Source organism: Chiloscyllium plagiosum, unplaced genomic scaffold (genome assembly GCF_037043375.1).
Source record: "Chiloscyllium plagiosum isolate Xiang-an unplaced genomic scaffold, Cpla_swu_hap1 HiC_scaffold_27, whole genome shotgun sequence".
Lineage (NCBI taxonomy): Eukaryota > Metazoa > Chordata > Chondrichthyes > Orectolobiformes > Hemiscylliidae > Chiloscyllium > Chiloscyllium plagiosum.
In genome coordinates this window covers 33843887-33864246 of record NW_028270165.1, presented here as the reverse complement: position 1 = coordinate 33864246, position 20360 = coordinate 33843887, and the positions used below count along the sequence as shown (strand labels likewise).

The 20360-nt window shown below is 47.2% G+C and overlaps 1 protein-coding gene across 1 annotated transcript in view; it reads right to left on the bottom strand.

Moving 5' to 3' along the window:
* The window catches only part of LOC122543762 (uncharacterized), a 98092-nt gene that overhangs the window by 70225 nt on the left and 7507 nt on the right, over positions 1-20360 (bottom strand). Inside the window, exon 3 of the mRNA XM_087974354.1 lies at positions 12781-14606. Within this exon, the coding sequence (XP_087830480.1) occupies positions 12781-14222 (1442 nt within the window). The 5' untranslated portion in view covers positions 14223-14606. The remainder of the gene's footprint in view (positions 1-12780; positions 14607-20360) is intronic.

Below are 20360 nucleotides of genomic sequence, written 5' to 3'. Positions count from 1 at the left end.
TTTCAAGTTTCACAACATCTTTCCGATAGGAAGGAGACCAGAATTGCACACAATATTCCAACAGTGGCCTAACCAATGTCCTGTACAGCCGCAACATGACCTCCCAACTCCTGTACTCAATACTCTGAGCTCCAGCCAATTCAGCCTCTCCCTACAGCTCAAATTCTCCAACCCTGGCCACATCCTTTTAAACCTTTCTGAACCCTTTCAAATTTCACAACATCCTTCTGATAGGAAGGAGACCAGAATTACACACAATATCCAAAAATGGCCTAACCAAGGTCCTGTACAGCTGCAACATGACCTCCTAACTCCTATACTGAAAATGTGTTGCTGGAAAAGCGCAGCAGGTCAGGCAGCATCCAAGGAGCAGGAGAATTGACGTTTCAGGCATGAGTCCTTCTTCAGGCCCGAAACGTCGATTCTCCTGCTCCTTGGATGCTGCCTGACCTGCTGCACTTTTCCAGCAACACATTTTCAGCTCTGATCTCCAGCATCTGAGTCCTCGCTTTCTCCTAACTCCTATACCCAGTGTATTCAATAGACCAAATAGCCTCTCTCTGCACTGCAGGGATTTCATGATTTTCTTGTGTCCCAGTCAAGTTTAGTCACTATCTGTGGTGTACGGTGTGTCAGGGTGGGATCACTGGTACCAGAATTGCACGCAGTACTCCAAAAGTGGCCTAACCAATGTCTTGTGAAGTCTACCACCTTTTTCACTATCCTGTCTACTTGCGCCTCCACTTTCAAGAACTATGAATCTGCCAATGCATCATACAGCATGGAAACAGACCTTCAGTCCAACCAGTCTATGCCAACCATAATCCCAAATTAAACTAGTCTCTCCTGCCTGCTCCTGGCCTGTATCCCTCCAAACCTTTCCTATTCATGTACTTATCAAATGTCTTTTCATTGTACCTGCATCCTCCACTTCCTCAGAAAGTTCATTCCATAAATGAACGACCCTCTGTATAAAGTTAGTACTGTATTTGAATGGCAAGGATGGGGTTGAATTGAAATGGTTCATAAAATGAATAGTTTCTAACACTCCCCCTAGAACAGGTATAGTAGCACCTCCCACTCTGGAGTCTCATAAATTGCTATTTCCATGGACTGCAGTGGGGAGTAAAGTGTTGGAGTCACAGAGGACAGTGTGAAGCTAAAATGAAACCCTGTGCTTTGCTTGAACTCAAACCCCATTGACTTGGAAAGCAAAGGGAGTTTAGAGTGTCCTCCCCTCCCCATGTGTTTCAATTGCAAGGCAGTGCAGGCACAGTGCCGGCTCATTGCCCCCCATCCCTATTGTGGACGTCACAACACGGAAGTAGCCCTGTCAGATTCAGAGTGGAATTCCCTACCTCTGGGCAACATTTGGGAGCAACTCAATGTCTACCTCTTTCCATTCCTCATCCTGGGAAGGAGAGAGAGGGGGGTGGGGGGGAGACACTGTTCACTTGTAGCAACTGGAGTGACTCCATGGAGGGAGCAGACTCTGCAAAGGTGCTCAGATGCTCTCTGTTCCTCTCAAAGGTATATTCACTGTGTATTCCTTCAGTTTGGCACATATACAGTTTGCACCCTAGAAAAGGATTGTTTCTTTCCTCATGTTCACAATTAAAAGGGTTGTTTCTCACGGAGCTGTGCAGGATTTAAGGGATTGGCACGTTGATATAAATATAGACACGTGTTACTTCATATGGTGTCTATCTGATATTATTGGCTGTTGTAAAAGCTTCATGGCTTTTATTTTTCACCTTCTAATGTAGTAATGGACTTACGTCTGTATTTCTTGTCATCTTTATTTACTGGGACAGCAGGAAGTCATTTAGCAACTTTAATGGTTTTCTTTTCTCAAGAAAGCCACGGGAATTTCCCGCTGCTACACTAACTGCTGTGTACATACCGCCACAAGCAAAGGTTGGGGAAGCTCTGGATGTGCTGTACTCCACTCCTACCACCCTGGAGACAGAACACTCCGAGACCCTGTAACTGGCGACTTCAATCAAGCCAATCTAAGGAAGGTGTTACCCAAGTACCACCAAAACATTACCTGCCCCACCAGGGGCCTGAACATTTTAGACCACTGCTACACAGCTATGGAAGATGCCTACCGCTCAGCCAATGCCCTCATTTCGGGAACTCCCACCACAATGCTATGTTTCTTCTCCCGGCTTACAGGCAAAAGCTTAAGCAGGAGACCTCCTCGCAGATACAGGTTCGGTGCTGGTCGGAGGAGGCAGAGGATCAACTCCGGTGCTGTCTGGAATCGGCTGATTGGGCCATGTCTGAACAGTCTGCAGGTACCTTGAACAAATACGCCACCACGGTCACAGACTTTATCAGCAAGTGTGTGGAGGATTGCATACTGAGGAAGTCATTATGGGTGTTCCCCAACAAGAAACCCTGGATGAATCAGGACATACAGAACCTGCTAAAAACCAGGTGTTCAGACCAAGAGACCCACTCAAATATAAGGAATTCAAATATGACCTTCGCAGAGCCATTAAGACAGCCGTCCAAATACCGATCCAAACTAGAGACCCAGACAGACACCCAGCGACTGTGGCAAGGACTGAATGACATCACAGGTTCTAAAAAGAGGACAGTGCAAGACAGCAGATGATGGCACATCCCTCCCAGATCGTCTCAACGTCTTATGTGCTCACTTTGAGCAGAATTTCAGGGGAGAGGTAACACCTATTCTGACAAGTCCTGATGAGCCTATCCCAACAGTCACTGCATCAGAGGTCAGATCAGTTTTCCTTCATGTGAAGCCAAGGAAAGCAATGGGATCAGACAGAGTACTAGGCTGCACACTCAGAGCATGTGCAGATCAACTGGCAGAGGTCTTCTTGAACATCTTCAACCTCTCCCTGCAGCAGGCCACTGTCCCTGCCTGTTTCAAGAGGCCAACATCATCCCTGTGCCTCAGAAGGCCCATGCAGCGTGTCTCAATGACTACCACCCAGTGACCCTAACTTCTGTGGTTAAGAAGTGCTTTGAAAGGGTGGTCATGGCATTAATCAACTCCAGCCTCCCCGCTGCTCTTGACCCACTCCTATTTACCTATCGGACTAACAGATCCATGTCAGATGCCATATCACTTGCCCTTCCCTCCTCCCTAGAACACCTTGACACCAAGAACAGCTATGTAAGAATCCTGCTCATTGACGACAGTTCAGCCTTCAACACTATTATCCCCTCGACACTGATTACTAAACTCAGTGATCTCGGACTAAGCCCCACTCTCTGCAACTGGATCCTCAGTTTCCTGATCCACAGGCCACAATCAGTAAAAACTGGGGACAATATTGCATCCTCATTAACACTCAACACTGGAGCCCCTCAGGGGTGCGTACTCAGCCCCCTACTGCGTATACCCAGACTAATACCATTTACAAGTCCGTCGGTGACATCACCATAGCCGGTTGAATCTCAGATGGCGACGAAACAGACTACAGACGGGAGGTGGAAAACCTGGAAAAATGGTGCACTGAGAACAACCTCGTTCTTAACGCCGGCAAAACTAAGGAACTCATTATTGACTTTCGGCGGGATGTTACTCATGCCCCCCACACACTAACAGCACAGAGGTGGAACAAGTGGACAGTGTCAAGCGCCTGAGAGCGGTCATCAACATGTTCTCGGCCCGAACAATCACAAAGGCCAACCTCCCATTTATAGAATCCATCTACCAGGCCCCGCTGCCAAGGAAAGGCCGCCAGCATTCTCAAAGATCCATCCCACCCCGGCAATACTTTTCTACAACCTCTACCATCAGGGAGAAGGGATAGACGCCTGAACACGCGCACCAGCCGGTTTCAAAACAGTTTCTACCCGACTGTTTTTGGAATACTGAACTCACAAACTCTAGATATTTGCCTGTATGTGTGTTTTGGTTTTTGCCGCTGTTTACCTATTATTTACTTACTTATCTATGCTATTTAATGATGTGATCTGCCTGTGTTGCTCGCAAGACAAAGCTTTTCAGTGTGCCTCTGTACACGTGATAATAAATTATATTAAATTCAAGCAGGCTTAACATCTCATTTTCATATCCTTGATTCAGCTCCATTTCCAGCACTTTTGTAGGCAGCTAGTTCCAGGTCATTGTCACCTAAATGAAGTTTTCCTCCATACACACTTAAGGTTTCTGTGTCCCTGGATAATTTGTGATCAGCACGCATCTGGCAATTTACAGGAGTTGTCATCTATGCTACATTAATTTAACTGGACTGACAGTGATTACATATTTTGTGAATTTGTTTTGCAGGAAGACATGCAGAAAGAAATCTGAAAGGAAATGATACATCAACCTGTGACAGAGCCACTTGATTCACTTGAATTCCAATCGAGAAGAAATGTTTGCTTTTGTCTGCTTGAGAGATTTTGGACACTGGTGTTGTAGGAAGGATACTGAACTCCCCACCGAGTGAGGGAGATTAGTGCGCTGACTGTGAAACGTGCTTCACACCATTTCCCTGGGGGATCAAAATCTCACCCCTCACGGTGGGAAGAGACTGTGTACCCGTTATATTTATAATTTCAAACCCAGAGCGACACAAGGAAAGCTCTCCCCATGGGGAAACTGTAGTAATATGGGGATCGCCTGGATGATCAACCCAGTTCTGGGGACACCCGGGTTTGAATCCCGCTGCGGCAGGTGGCAGAATTGGAATTCGGTCAGAAATCTGGAGTTCAGAATCGAATGATGAAACCGTTTTCATGGAAACCAAAAACCCATCTGATTCACTCAACCTTTTTTGGGAGGGAAACTGCCATTGCGGGAACGGATTAACTCAGTTGTCCCAGCTGCATCCTTTACCCGGTCTGGCCCACATGTGACACCAGACCCACAGAGGTGTGGTTGTGGTTGACTGTTGACACGCACATACATTCCCCCCCCCGAACAAATGCGCAGTGAGAAAGTTACTTGGATAGTGTATGGGTTGAAATTGCCAAGTGAGGCAATACTTCCTACAGGTTATGGCTGTACTAAGGATCCAATTACAGAGACAATCAGCTGAGCAATAGTGAACAAAGTGGAGGGGGAGAGAGGGAGGGAGTGTGCATTTTGACCTTGAGCTGTTAAAAAGAAACTATACCACTTTTCGTGCACCTTTTTTGCTGGGGAGATCTGAAGCTGTAACAAAGTTGGGTCGCGATAAAGGTTATCTCAACTTACTGTTGGACTCATTGAAAGCTGAGAGATGGAAAACGTTTTTGTCCTAAGTCTTTCTTTCAGTTTCCAGCACTAACTTTTCCAAATTGTGTATCCAGAGGAAGCAGCGAATGAGTAGCTAGCATCATTAGAAATTGTAAATTTTTCAGGACTGCAGCTTCATTGTTTCACTGGCATTGTAAAGTTTACTGGCAGCACTGTGGGCTGTGTTCACTCGAAACGATGTGGAGGAGCCGGTGTTGGACTGGGGTGGGCAAAGTTTTAAAATCACACAACACCAGGTTATATTCCAACAGATTCATTTGGGAAGCACTAGCTTTTTGAGCGCTGCTCCTTCCGCAGGTAGCTGTGGAGCAGGATCATAAGACAGAATTTCTAGCAGAAGACTGATTTAAGAAGGGGAGTGATTGCGGCTCCAGGCTAATGGCGACCCGCTTGGCCCCCGGGTTTCCCCTCAGCACTGTCCAGCCCAGCCTGATACCTGGTAGACTGTAGCTGTGGGCAGCTGCAGGCACATGGTACAGCACAGCACCGAGTGCAGCCTCTCCTCCAGCTTGTGGTCCGCACCGACCTTTACCTCCCTCCACCGCCGAACCCGAACCTTCAGCAAATACATTGAATATCACTCTCCAATTGATCCACACCAACCACAGCCTTTGGGATTGGTTGAGAGGTTCGCACAAACTTCAGTGTCTCTGTCCCTTTTCTTTCTCTTTCATTCATTCAACTGGAAAGGTCCCAGTTTACTACACTGGGCTCTGAGGGTACAATGGTCGTGTCCCATGTTCAGGAGCAAGGTGCTCCCATTCATTCAACAGAAGATAACCTATCTACTACAGAGGTGTTTTTTTGGGGTGCCGTGGTAATGTCCCTACCTCTGAGCCCTGAGGCCCAGGTTCAAATCCCACTGCTCCAGCGATGTGTAATAACATCCTCAATCAATTTTTTTCAGTAATAAAGTCAAACAACACCAGGCTATAGTCCAACAGGGTTATTTGAAAGCGCAAGTGCTTGTCCCCTTCATCAGGTGACATCATTGAAAAAAAGTGCAGGAAAGAGAATTCAGATAAATGATCAGCCAGGGATGGTGATGAAAGACAGAGCATCTCAACAGTCGATTACCTATTCCCATTCCTATTTCTGATCTTCTTAATACATGACAAGTTATGTTTTCTCCAAACGTTAATTTTATTTCCATGGATTAAAAATGAATATTTAAGGATGGTCAGTTTGTTCTTTCTCACTTGGGCACATTGTGACCCATGACAATTTAGATGGCACTGTTAATATTCAAAGTTTGTGCGAAGATTTGTAGCTCGGGTGCTCGTTGTTGTGGTTCTGTTCGCCGAGCTGGGAATTTGTGTTGCACACGTTTCGTCCCCTGTCTAGGTGACATCCTCAGTGCTTGGGAGCCTCCTGTGAAGTGATTCTGTGATCTTTTCTCCAGCATTTGTAGTGGTTTGAATCTGCCGCTTCCGGTTGTCAGTTCCAGCTGTCCGCTGCAGTGGCCATTCTCAGAGAACAGCCAGGGAATTCCTAGAGGCATGGCACTCATCCACAGATTCAATCAACAAGCACATCGACCTGGACCCAATATACCGGCCACTGCAGCGGACAGCTGGAACTGACAACCGGAAGCAGCAGATTCAAACCACTATAAATGCCGGAGGAAAGATCACAGAAGCGCTTCACAGGAGGCTCCCAAGCACTGAGGGTGTCACCCAGACAGGGGACGAAACGTCTGCAACACAAATTCTCAGCTCGACGAACAGAACCACAACAACTGTTAATATCATCAACGATGTCATAGAAGCAATCCATCAACAAAATTTGACACTGAGTCGCTCAAGTTGATACAAGAGCATAGAAAGCATCCTGCAGATAATGGGAATCTAACAGTCATCAACCTGCAGTGTCAACAGGTTTTCAGTTTCCAATGATATGCCTGATCTGCAGAGTATCCTTGGTTAGAGACAAAACAAAACTGCAGATGCTGGAATCCAAAATAGACAAGCAGGAGGCTGGAAGAACACAGCAAGCCAGGCAGCGTCAGGAGGTGCAGAAGTCATCGTTTTGGGTGTAACCTTCCTTTGTTCTATTTTAGTTCCGGCATTTGCAGTTTTTTTTGTCTCTAACGTAGGTAGAGAAGGCAGTGAAGGTGGCTTTTGGCACACTGGCCTTCATCAGTCAGGGCATTCAGCACAGAAGTTGGGAAGTTATGTTGCATTTATACTGGATGTTGGTGAGGCCACACTTGGATATTTTGCTCTGTTTTGGTGGCTTTGCTTAACAAGCATGTTATTAAATTGGAAAGAGTGCAGGAGTCTGAGTTATTGGAAGAGGTTGGACAAGCGAGGACGTTTATCTTCAGAACATAATGTCGTCCCGTTTTCCCCCCCTCTCAGTCAAAGCAAAATGCTCAGAGACACAGTATAGTTTTACCTCCTCCATCTTTATTCCGGGCCCTGGAGGGAGAGAGAACAATCGCCCATGTGCACAGGGACATGAGTTCACTGTCTTCTCTGGAACAGCAGTTTCTCAATGAACTATATAGTCATTTTACAAGAAAGACCATCCAGATAAGGCCACATACACATTAATTGGGTGACCGTTACAATCAATAAGTATCAATAATAACTATTAAGCCATCTGCTGTTACACAATGAATAACTGGCTTCACACAATGAATACTTTTCACCTTGTTAAACTGATCCTTCATACTGAATGCTTCCAATATTGTTAAGTGGCTGTACATAATGAATGCTTTTCCACCTTGTTAACCCATTACCCTTGCCTCCAACACCCCATTGTTAACTGCATGTTCTTGTCTGATCTGAGTCATGCTCAGCTGAACCTCATTTCAAAAAAACTCAGAACTTAACTCTTTCCCTGCCTACTTATACCCTATACACATTCTCAATAGGAGACTGAAAGGAGGGGGGGCCTTATCGAAGTATACAAGATCATGAGACACATGGATACGGTGAACACACACTTTTTTTCCCCAGGGTCAGGGAGTCAAGTACTTGTGGGCATCAGTTTAAGGTTAGAGGGGAAAGAATAAAAGGGAACCTGAGAGGTAACTTTTTTTTTTACACAAAATGGTAAGTGTATGAAATAAGCTGCAAGCAGAAGTGGTTGATAATAACATTTAAAAGGCATTTGGACAAAAACATGGAGAGGAAAGGTTTAGAAGGATATGGGCCAAGTGCAGGGAAATGGCGTTGTTGATGACAGACATTTTGGTCAGCATGGACCAGTTTGGGCCAAAGGGCCTGTCTCCGTGCTATAGGACTCTATGACTCGCGTCTCTTTGTCACTCTGACAGTTTTAAGTTTCCAGGTGAGCGTCTCACTAAATCACTCTGAATAAAATCTAAACTCATTCATCAACTCTAATACAGAGCTGTTGGTGTTGGATCGGGATGGACAAGGTTAGAAGTCACAGGGCACCAAATTGGACTCCAGCAGGTTGATTTGAACTCTCAAGCTTTCGGAGCACTGCTCCTTCTTCAGCTGAAGTGATGAAGCAGCAATGCTGTTGAAGCTGGGATTTCAAATAAACCGGTTGGACTGGAACCTGGTGTCATGTGAATTCTGACGTCTTCAACTGTGGGTTCATGTCGAACTTGATGGGATACTTTGTCCAACTCAGCATATTTAAACAGTATCACTTGGAGGGATTCGTTTGAAATCTTTCAGGACGTGAGCTCAACAAGATCAAACTGTTCAAAGTTACTTGGACTCTATTTTAAAACTTACATCAGGACCGGTAGTCATAGAGATGTACAGCACCGAAACAGGCCCTTTGGTCCAACGCATCCATGCTGACCAGATATCCTAAATTAATCTAGTCCCTCTGAACCCTTCCTATTCCTGACCACATCCAGATGCCTAACATTATGGGCAATTTAGTGTGGCCAATTCACTTAACCTGCACACATAGTCACAGAGATGGATAGCGTGCCGACCAGACATCCCAACCCAATCTAGTCCCACCTGGCAGCACCCGGTCCATATCCCTCCAAACCCTTCCTATTCATATACCATCCAGATGCCTCTTAAATGTTGCAATTGTACCAGCCTCCACCACTTCCTCTGGCAGCTCATTCCACACATGGACCACATTCTGTGAAAACAATGCCTCTGAGGTTCATTTCAAAACTTTCCCCTCTCACCCTTAACGTATGCTTTCGAGTTCTAGACTCACCCTCCTCTAGGGAAAAGACCTTGTCTATTTACCATATCCATGCCCCTCATAATTTCATAAACATTCACAAGGTCACCCCTCAGCTTCTGACGCTCCAGGGAAAACAGCCCCAGCCTAGTCAGCCTCTCCCTGCAGTTCAAACCCTCCAAGCCCCAGCAATGGCTGGAAAATGGGAAACTTTCAGAAATGAGATAACAAGAATCCAGAGAAAGTATATTCCTGTCAGGGTGAAAGGGAAGGCGGGTAACTACAAGGAATGCTGGATGACTAAAGAAATTGAGAGTTTGGTTAAGAAAAAGAAGGAAGCATATGTCAGGTACAGACAGGATAGATCGAGTGAATCCTTAGAAGTGTATAAAGAAAGTAGGAGTATACTTAAGAGGGAAATCAGGAGGGCAAAACGGGGACATGAGATAGCTTTGGCAAATATAATTAAGGAGAATCCAAAGGGGTTTTACAAATACATTAAGGACAAAAGGGTAACTAGGGAGAGAATAGGACCCGAAAATGTGTTGCTGGAAAAGCGCAGCAGGTCAGGCAGCATCCAAGGAACAGGAGAATCGACGTTTCGGGCATGAGCCCTTCTTCAGGCTCATGCCCGAAACGTCGATTCTCCTGCTCCTTGGATGCTGCCTGACCTGCTCCGCTTTTCCAGCAACACATTTTCAGCTCTGATCTCCAGCATCTGCAGTCCTCACTTTCTCCTAGAGAATAGGGCCCCTCAAAGATCAGCAAGGCGGCCTTTGTGTGGAGCCACAGAAAATGGGGGAGATACTAAATGAATGTTTTGCATCAGTATTTACTGTGGAAAAGGATATGGAAGATATAGACTGTAGGGAGATAGATGGTGACATCTTGCAAAATTTCCAGATTACAGAGGAGAAAGTGCTGGATGTCTTGAAACGGTTAAAGATGGATAAATCCCCAGGACCTGATCAGGTGTACCCGAGAACTCTGTGGGAAGCTAGAGAAGTGATTGCTGGGCCTCTTGCTAAGATATCTGTATCATCGATAGTCACAGGTGAGGTGCTGGAAGACTGGAGGTTGGCAAACGTGGTGCCACTGTTTAAGGAGGGTGGTAAGGACAAGCCAGGGAACTATAGACCAGTGAGCCTGACCTCGGTGGTGGGCAAGTTGTTGGAGGGAATCCTGAGGGACAGGATGTACATGTATTTGGAAAGGCAAGGACTGATTCGGGATAGTCAACATGGCTTTGTGCGTGGGAAATCATGTCTCAAAAACTTGATTTGAGTTTTTGATGAAGTAACAAAGAAGATTGATGAGGGCAGAGCAGTAGATGTGATCTATATGGACTTCAGTAAGGCGTTCGACAAAGTTCCCCATGGGAGACTGATTAGCAAGGTTAGATCTCACGGAATACAGGGAGAATTAGCCATTTGGAGACAGAACTGGTGGAGGGTTGTTTTTCAGACTGGAGGCCTGTGACCAGTGGAGTGCCACAAGGATCGGTGCTGGGCCCTCTACTTTTTGTCATTTACATAAATGATTTGGATGCGAGCATAAGAGGTACAGTTAGTAAGTTTGCAGATTACACCAAAATTGGAGGTGTAGTGAACAGCGAAGAGGGTTACCTCAGATTACAACAGGATCTGGACCAGATGGGCCAATGGGCTGAGAAGTGGCAGATGGAGTTTAATTCAGATAAATGCAAGGTGCTGCATTTTGGGAAAGCAAATCTTAGCAGGACTTATACACTTAATGGTAAGATCCTAGGGAGTGTTGCTGAACAAAGAGACCTTGGAGTGCAGGGTCATAGCTCCTTGAAAGTGGAGTCGCAGGTAGATAGGATAGTGAAGAAGGCATTTGGTATGCTTTCCTTTATTGGTCAGAGTATTGAGTACAGGAGTCGGGAGGTCATGTTGCAACTCTACAGGACATTGGTTAGGCCACTGTTGGAATATTGCGTGCAATTCTGGTCTCCTTCCTATTGGAAAGATGTTGTGAAACTTGAAAGGGTTCAGAAAAGATTTACAAGGATGTTGCCAGGGTTGGAGGATCTGAGCTACAGGGAGAGGCTGAACAGGCTGGGGCTGTTTTCCCTGGAGCGCGGAGGCTGAGGGGTGACCTTATCGAGGTTTACAAAATGATGAGGGGCATGGATAGAATAAATAGGCAAAGTCTTTTCCCTGGGGTTGGGGAGTCCAGAACTAGAGGGCGTAGGTTTAGGGTGAGAGGGGAAAGATATAAAAGGGATCTAAGGGGCAACTTTTTCACGCAGAGGGTGGTACGCATATGGAATGAGCTGCCAGAGAATGTGGTGGAGGCTGGTACAATTGTAACATTTAAGAGGCATCTGGATGGGTATATGAATAGGAAGGGTTTGGAGGGATATGGGCCAGGTGCTGGCAGGTGGGACTAGTTTGGGTTGGGATATTGGTCGGCATGGACAGGTTGGACCGAAGGGTCTGTTTCCATGCTGTACATCTCTATGACTCGATTACGTCCTGGTGAATAGTTTCAGATAGAGAAGCCAACGTTTCAGGCAGAACCCTTCTTCAGTCCTGGAGAAGGATTAATACTCGAAACACTGACTTCTCCACTTCCTGGTGCTGCCTACCTTGCTGTGTTCCCCCAGCCTCCTTTGGATTCCAGCATCTGCAGGTTTTGTTTCTCTCTAATGAATGGCTGAGCAGACCAGATGGGCTGAATGACCTCACTTCTGCTTCGATGATCTTGTGTTCTGAGATGTGTGTGGGAACGTGCAGTCCCGGGCTCAATGAGCAGCAGTGCCCACTGAAAGCAAAGTTCATAGAATCCCTCGAGTGTCTAAACAGGCCCTTTGGCCCAACAAGTTCAGACCGACCCTCTGAAGAGTAATTCACCCGGACCCGTTTTCCCGATCTACTACTCTACATTTACCCCTGACAGTTGCACCACACCTACACATCCCCGAATACTCTGGGACAGTTTAGCTTGGCCAATCCACCCTAACTTGCACATCTTTGGTTTGTGGGGGGAAACCAGAGCACCCGGAAAAAACCCACACAGACATGGGGGAGAATGTGCAAACTCCACGTAGTTGCCCCGAGGGTGGGATCAAATACAGGTTCCTGGTGCCCTGAGGCAGCTGTGCTAACCACTGAGCCACCGTGGGGTTGGGGGAGGGTGGGGTGCAGTCCAACAGGAAACTAAAAAACAAAAAGCCCACCGACTGTCCTACCGGACCCACTGCCAGAACAGGGCAGGAGGTTCAGTCCTGAGGGTGACCCACGGCAGCGTCACCGGCTGAATCCGATTGTTGGGAGCGCTGGTGCCCCCTCTGATGCCTTCGCAAGCTGCTGGACCACAAGAACCTCTGCCCGCACTCAGGGCAGGCGAACGGCCTCTCCACGGTGTGGACCCTCTGGTGGCTCAGCAGGTCAGAAGACCTGGGGAATGCCTTCCGGCACTTGGGGCAGGAGTACGGCCTCTTCCCAGTGTGGACCCGCCGGTGGGTAAGCAGAGTGTCGGAGCGAGCAAAGTCCTTCCCACACTCGGGGCAGGAGTACGGCCTCTCACCAGTGTGGACCCGCTGGTGGGTAAGAAGATTGTAGGGGCTTTTAAAGCCCTTCCCGCACGTGGGGCAGGCAAGCGGCTTCTCCCCGGTGTGGACCCATTGGTGCTTCAGCAGGGTGGAGGAATTGCTGAAGGCCTTCCCGCACTCAGGGCAGCTGAAGGGTCTCTCCCCCGTGTGGACCCGCCGGTGCCTCCGCAGGTCAGAGGAACTGCTGAAGGCCTTCCCACACTCGGGGCAGGAGTATGGCCTCTCCCCTGTGTGGACCCGCTGGTGGGTAAGCAAGGTGGAGCGTCTAGCAAAGCCCTTCCCGCACTCAGGGCAGGAGAACGGCCTCTCCCCTGTGTGGAGCTGCTGATGGGTCAGCAGGTTGTAGCGGTTAGTAAATCCCTTCCTGCACTCGGGGCAGGAGTATGGCCTCTCGCCCGTGTGTACCCGCTGGTGGGTCAGCAGGGTGTAGCAGCTAGTAAAGCCCTTCCCGCATTCAGAGCAGGAGTATGGCCTCTCCCCTGTATGGAGCCGCTGGTGGGTCAACAGGGTGTAGCAGCTCGTAAAGCCCTTCCCGCACTCAGGGCAGGAGAACGGCCTCTCGCCCGTGTGGACCCGCCGGTGCCTCAGCAGGTGGGAGGAGCGGGTAAAGCCCTTCCCACAGTCAGGACAGCTGAAGGGCTTCTCTCCCGTGTGGATCCGAAGGTGTCTCAGCAGGTGGGAGGAATAGCTGAAGGCCTTCCCGCACTCAAGGCAGGAGTATGGCCTCTCCCCCGTGTGGACCCGCTGGTGGACAAGCAGAGTGTTGGAGCGAGTAAAGCCCTTCCCGCACTCAAGGCAGGAGTATGGCTTCTCGCCCGTGTGGACCCGCTGGTGGGTCAGCAGATTGGAGGAGCAGTTAAAGCTCTTTCTGCACTCAGGACAGCTGAAGGGCTTCTCCCCCGTGTGGATGTGCTGGTGCGTCAGCAGGTGGGAGGATCTGCTAAAGCCCTTCCTGCATTCAGGGCAGGAGAACGGCCTCCTGCCAGTGTGGACATGCTGGTGGGTCTGCAGGTCAGATGAGCAGGTAAAGCCCTTCCCGCAGTCAGGACAGCTGAAGGGCTTCTCCTCCATGTGGACCCACTGGTGCCTCAGCAGGTGGGAGGATCTGCTGAAGCCCTTCCCACACTCTGGGCAGGAGAACGGCCTCCCCCCAGTGTGGCTGCGCCGATGAGTCTCCAGGTCACTTGGGGCACGGAAGCCTTTCCCGCAGTCGCCGCACTTCCATGGTTTCTCCATGGGACGGAATTCCTCAGATTTCTCCAAGCCTGAAGCTTCAGCTGCACACATATGTGTGCAGAGTCCCTCCCTGCTGTGAATTCCTCTTTCCAATCTGTATAACTGTTTCAGGCTCCACACTCAGTGCGCTGCAACAGTAGGGTCTCTCATCCAGTCCCACTGATGCTGAAAACGTAGTAAAACAGGAATCAAAAAGCTTTGCTCCTTCTCACAGACTCATAGTTGAAAATCGTTGCGGTCCCGATGGATTGAGTGACTGTCAGGCATTGACGTCAAAGTGAGGACTGCAGACGCTGGAGAGTCAGAGTCAAGAAGTGCAGCGCTGGTAAAGAACGGCAGATCAGGCAGCATCTGAGGAGCAGGAGAATCGACGTTTCAGGCATAAGCCCTTCATCTGTTGATTTTGAAACTTCTGTCTTCAGATCTTCAAATACTCTGTGAAAAGAGATTACAAAAGTTATCACTGTCGGGTAGAAATTCAGAACAAGCAACTCTACTTTCTGCGGAACATTGTTTTCTTTAGTCATTCCACAACACTGAAATCTCTCTCACTCTCTCACCCTCACTCCACTCGAACTAATTCCCCTGAAGGTGCTGATTCAGGATCTTACAGGGGCAGAAAAGCAAAAACGTCAAGACTGACATCTCTTTCAATTTTGGATAACTCCAGCTGAAAGTTAGTATCTTTCACGACATTGGGATACTGCTGAGATTGAGCAGGTCTGATTTTGGGAAGCAAAAAAAAAAAACTGTCAATTCAGGATGAACCTGCAATGCAGCTTCTTGAGAAACAACCAGACCCAAAATGGTTAACGTCCCCAGTGGTGTATGTGGTGATGGAAATGAGAAATCAAGGCATTAACACCAACAATCAGAGAGAAACTGATCATATAGATGTGGAAAACATTAGTGGCAAGGCAGACTCAGATGTACAGCACAGAAACAGACCCTTCAGTCCAACTCATCCGTGCTGCCCAGATATCCAAACCTAATCTAGTCCCATTTGCCAGCACTTGGCCCATATCCCTCTAAACCCTTCCTATTCATATACCCATCCAGATGTCTTAAATGTCATACTTGTACCAACATCCACCACTTCCTCTGGCAGCTCATTCCTTACACACACCACCCTCTGCACGAGAACGTTGCCCCTTAGGTACCTTTTAAATCTCCCCCCAAACTAAAAGTATTACCCTCTAGCTCTGGACTACCCCATCCCAGGGAAAATACCTTGTCTATTTACTCTATCCATGCCTCTCATGTTTATAAAATTATCTATAAGGTCACCCCGAACCTCCGGTGCGGTAGAGAAACAGCCCCAGCCTATTCAGCTCAAATCCTGACAACATCCTTGTAAATTTTTTCTAATCCTTTCAAGTTTCGCAACATCTTTCCGATAGGAGGGCGACCAGAACTGCCCACACTATTCCGAAAGTGGCCAAACCAATTTCCTGTACAGCTACAACATAACCTCCCAACTCCTGTACTCAGACGCTTGGGAAAGTTGTCAAAACCCACAAAAGGCAACTGGGAAAAATGGAAGAACAAACCAAACTTTTGAGGGTAAGTTTGGAAGCATCAATGCGTCGGTGTGGGGGAGGGGGTGGATTTTATAGATTAGGTTTTTTTTTTCATAGAAACCGGCCCTTCGGACCAAGAAGTCCCCACTCACCGTCCAAAGAGTATCCCACCCAAGCCTATTCCCCATTACTCTACATTTACCCCTGACCAATGCACCTAACCTACATATCCCTGAACACTATGGGTCAATTTAAGCATGGCCAATTCACTCTATCCGGCACATGTTTGGACAGTGGGAGGAAAGTGGAGCACTCAGAAAACCCACGCAGACACGGTGGGGAGAATGTGCAAACTCCACGCAGACAGACAGTCGCCCAAGGCTGGAATCAAACCCAGGTCCCTGGCACTGTGAGGCAGCAGTGCTAATCACTGAGCCACCGTTCTGTCCACATGTGCTGAAAGAGGTGGGAGGTGGGAACTTTATTGACTGTACCACACGGTGGATTGTTGAGTAAGGTTAAATCTCACGGGATCTGGGGAGACCTAGCCAACTGGGTACAAAATTTAGGAGCACATTGCTGCAGATGCTGGACTCACTCCTGAAAACAAGAAATGCTGGAGATCACAGCAGGTCAGGCAGCGTCCCTGCAGAGACAGCAAGCTAACATTTCAAATCCAGATGACTCTTCATCATCGAGATCTATAATGTCATGGGGGGGGGGTATCAATAAGATGAATGGCAGGGGTCTTTTCCCTGGACTGAGGGATTTCAAGACAAGGGACATTTTTAAGGCGAGAGCAGAAACATTTAAAAACAAAACCCTCGTGCAACTAGATAGCCTTAAGTGTGTATGAACGAAAACTTCATTTAAGTGATAATGCCCTGCAACAAGCTGCCTACAAAAGGTGTTGGAAATGGAGCTGAATCAAGGACATCAAAATGAAATGTCAAGGCTGCTTGAGAAAAGAAAGCCAGTAAAGTTGCTGAATGATTTCCTGCTGTCTTATTAAATTAAAAAAAGACAAGAAATACAGTATGTACCTCCATTACTACACTAGAAGGCAAATAACAATTGCAAAGAAGCTTTTACAACAACCAACAATATCAGATATACACCATATGAAATAATATATGCCTCCATTTTATATCAATGTGCCAATCCCTTAAATGCTGCTCAGTTCAATGAGAAACTATCCTTTCAATTATGAACGTGAGGAAAGCAGCAATCCTTTTCTAGAGGGCAAACTGTATACGTGCCTAACTGAAGGAGTACACAATGAAAATACATTTAAGAGGGACAGAGAGCATCTGAGCACCTTTGCAGAGTCTGCTCCCTCCCTGGATTCTCCCATTGCAGCAAGTGAACAGTGTCAGTCTCTCTCTCTCCCTCCCTCCCTCCCTCCCAGGATGAGGAATGGAAAAGGGGAGACATTGCTTTGCTCCCAGAGGGAGGGACGTTACACTCTGAAACTGATAAGGCTACTTCCGCATTGTGACATCTACAATAGTGGGCGGGGCAGACAGTGGGCCCACACTGCGCCTGCAGCTGAGGCATGTTGCGAGGGGATAATACTTTGCAAACTCCCTTCCCTCTTCTCCAAGTCAATGCGGTTTGAGTTCAAGCAAAGCACGGGGTTTCATTTTAACTTCACACTCACAGACAACCTCCTCCTCTGTGAATCCAACACTTTACTCCCCCTTGCACTCCATGGAAGGGCTCTATGGCATGTATGACTCTGTGGCAGGTTCCTCATTCCTTGAAAGTGTAGTTGCAGGTAGACAGGACAGTGAAGGTGGTGCTTGGTATGCTTGCCTTTATTGGTTAGTGCATTGAATACAAGAGTTGAGAGGTCACGTTGCGGCTGCACAGGATGTTGGTTAGGCCACTTTTGGAGTATTGCATGCAATTCTGGTACCAATGACTCCACCCTGACACTCCATATACCAGAGATAGTGACTACAATTGGGACACAATATAGAATACAATCAGAATCCCTGCAGTGCAGAAAGAGGCCATTTGGCCCATTGAATGCATTGGATATAGGAGTTGGGAGGTCATGATGCAACTGTACAGGACATTGTTCAAGCCACTTTTGGGGGAATATTGCATTCGATTCTGGTCTCTCTGCTACAGAACATGAAGAATACAATGAAACTTGAAAGGACGCAGGAAAGATTGATAAGTATGTTGCCAGTGTAGGAGGACGTGTGGTATAATCAGAGGTTGAATAGGATGAGGCAGTTTTCCCTGGAGCATTGGAACTTTATAGAGGGTTATAAAATCAAGGGGGGGGGGGGGGAGCATGTATAGGCTAAATAGCAAGGTCTTTTCTCCAGGGTGGGTGTGTCAAAAACCAGAGGACATAGGTTTAGGGTGAGATGGGGAAGATTTAAAAAAGGGCCTCGGGGCAACGCAGAGGGTGGTACGTGTATGGAATGAGCTGCCAGAGGAAGTGGTGGAGGCTGGTATAATTGCAACATTTTAAAAGGCACCTGGATGGGTATGTGAATAGCAAGGTTTTGGAGGGATATGGGCCAAATGCTGATAAATGGAACTAGTTTTACATAGGAAATCCTGTCAGTGTGGGCGTGTTGGATGGAAAAGTCTATTTCCGTGCTGTATGTCCCTATGTCTATTTGCTAACATGTTTTATTTCTGTTCATGTAAATGTTGTTATAAATCATAGCTGGGTACTAATAGGTAGATGGAAGGGAGAGAGAATTTCTCTTTAGGTCACTATAAGTCTCCTGGGAGACTCCTTTTTGTGGTTTACTTCCCAGTGAACAAACATTAACCATGAGCACTAACTATTTATTTCTAATTTTGTTTCATTTTTCTTGTTTTATTCCCCACAATGATGATGACTCTGTCCGGATGGTTGACAGGCTGGGAGATTGTGGGTTGGACCTTCATTGACTGAATGTGTTATTGTTCTGGAAGGTGTAAAAGGTGGGGGTCAAAGCTTCAGCAGGAATCCAGCAGAGCTGAGAACAGACCGACATCTCACTCTGTGGGAACAGGGAGATCAACAGAGGACAGAGAAATCCGGACCCGAAATCTGAGCTGACACCGGACTACCCTGTGATCGGTGCTTTAATGAGCAGTATCAATCCTCTACCTTAAAGTAGCTTCCCGTTCGACTTGAATGCCACATACCCCTCGATAGTCAGGATACAATCCTTGACAATATGTCTCTAAGGAGTCTCAGATCCTAATTATTCGCTTCAATGTGTGCGGTCAATTCATTCAATTTTGTCACAATGCAGCACACATTCAGACTCAGCTATTAGTTTCAATTTTTGTGATTGTTTGAATCCAGCTTTGATTGCTGGTAAAATTATCCTTCTTGTTCCTTTCTATCATTCTCCACCTTCTCTACCATATCATTACTTTGCTCACTGGCTTTGATTTGGATTGGCCATGCTAAATTGCCCACAGTGTCCAGGGATGTGCAGGTTAGGTGGGTTAGCCAATGGGAAATGCGGGGTTATAGTTTCATAGGCCATTTGGTCAGTCGAGTCTGCTTCACCATCCTGTAAGATCCCAGTTGATCCTAGCCATGGTCTCAGCTCCTCCTATCTGCATTATTCCCCTACCATGCAATAACCCATCCACCTGTGTCTTCAATATACAGTGAAGCTGCGTCTACTGCTTCCTTGGGCGGAGATTTCCATGTAGAGTCACCACTCTCCGGGAAAAGCAGTTCCTCCTCATCGCTGTCCTAAATCTACTCCCCCTAATCTGGAGGCCACGTCCTCCAGTTTTTGACTCACTCACCAGCAGAAATGACTGGATCGGGTGGGGTCTGGGCGGCATGCTCTTCGGAAGGGTTGGAAGGCTTCCACACGACTGGGCTTCAATCATTTACCGCAGTTGTGTTTGCCCCAGTTTACATCAGCCAAAACACCTTACCTTCTGCAAATCGAAAGACAGGTCGCACCTTGCCCTCTCTTACGTGTTATCTCACTGCTTAATCGTGTCTGGTAAATCCAGCCCACACCTCCCGCTGCTCCAGTAACCTTTACAATGCTGGTGACACAATGCAATACCTGCAGTACTGAAAATCGTAAGGCTTCTAACGATACCAGTTACTGATTCACTGCTCCTTCTGATGGACAGTGTTGGAAATACAATGTTGGAGGATGAAAGAAATGTGCAGTTGGAACAAAAGCACATCCAACCCTTCACTCGGCTCCCCGCTCAGCGCACTTTACTTACTGCCAGTAAACCTTAAAGCATCACAGTGCAATGAATTCCCACTTTCCACCAAAATCCTGGATACAATCACTCAGTTGCTGTCTCACAAATGAAATATTGTAACTTCCTCTGCGCCCAGTAAGGGCAAAACATCTCTGAAAGCCCATTCTTCACAATGACACTTCTACTTTCGCTGAAGAAAATTAGAGTTACATAGCACAGAAACAAACCCTTTGGTCCAAACTCGTCCGTGCCAACCTTAATCCTAAATTAATCTAGTCCCATTAGCAAGCACTTGGCCCATATCCCTCTAAATCCTTCTTATTCATCCCTACAGATCCGGATGCCTTTTAAAACACTAATTGTACCAGCCTCCTCTGGCAGCTGATTACACAAATGCATGATCATCTCCTTGAGAAAGTTGCCCCTCAGGGTCCTTTTAAATCTTGCCCCTCTCACCTCAAACCTA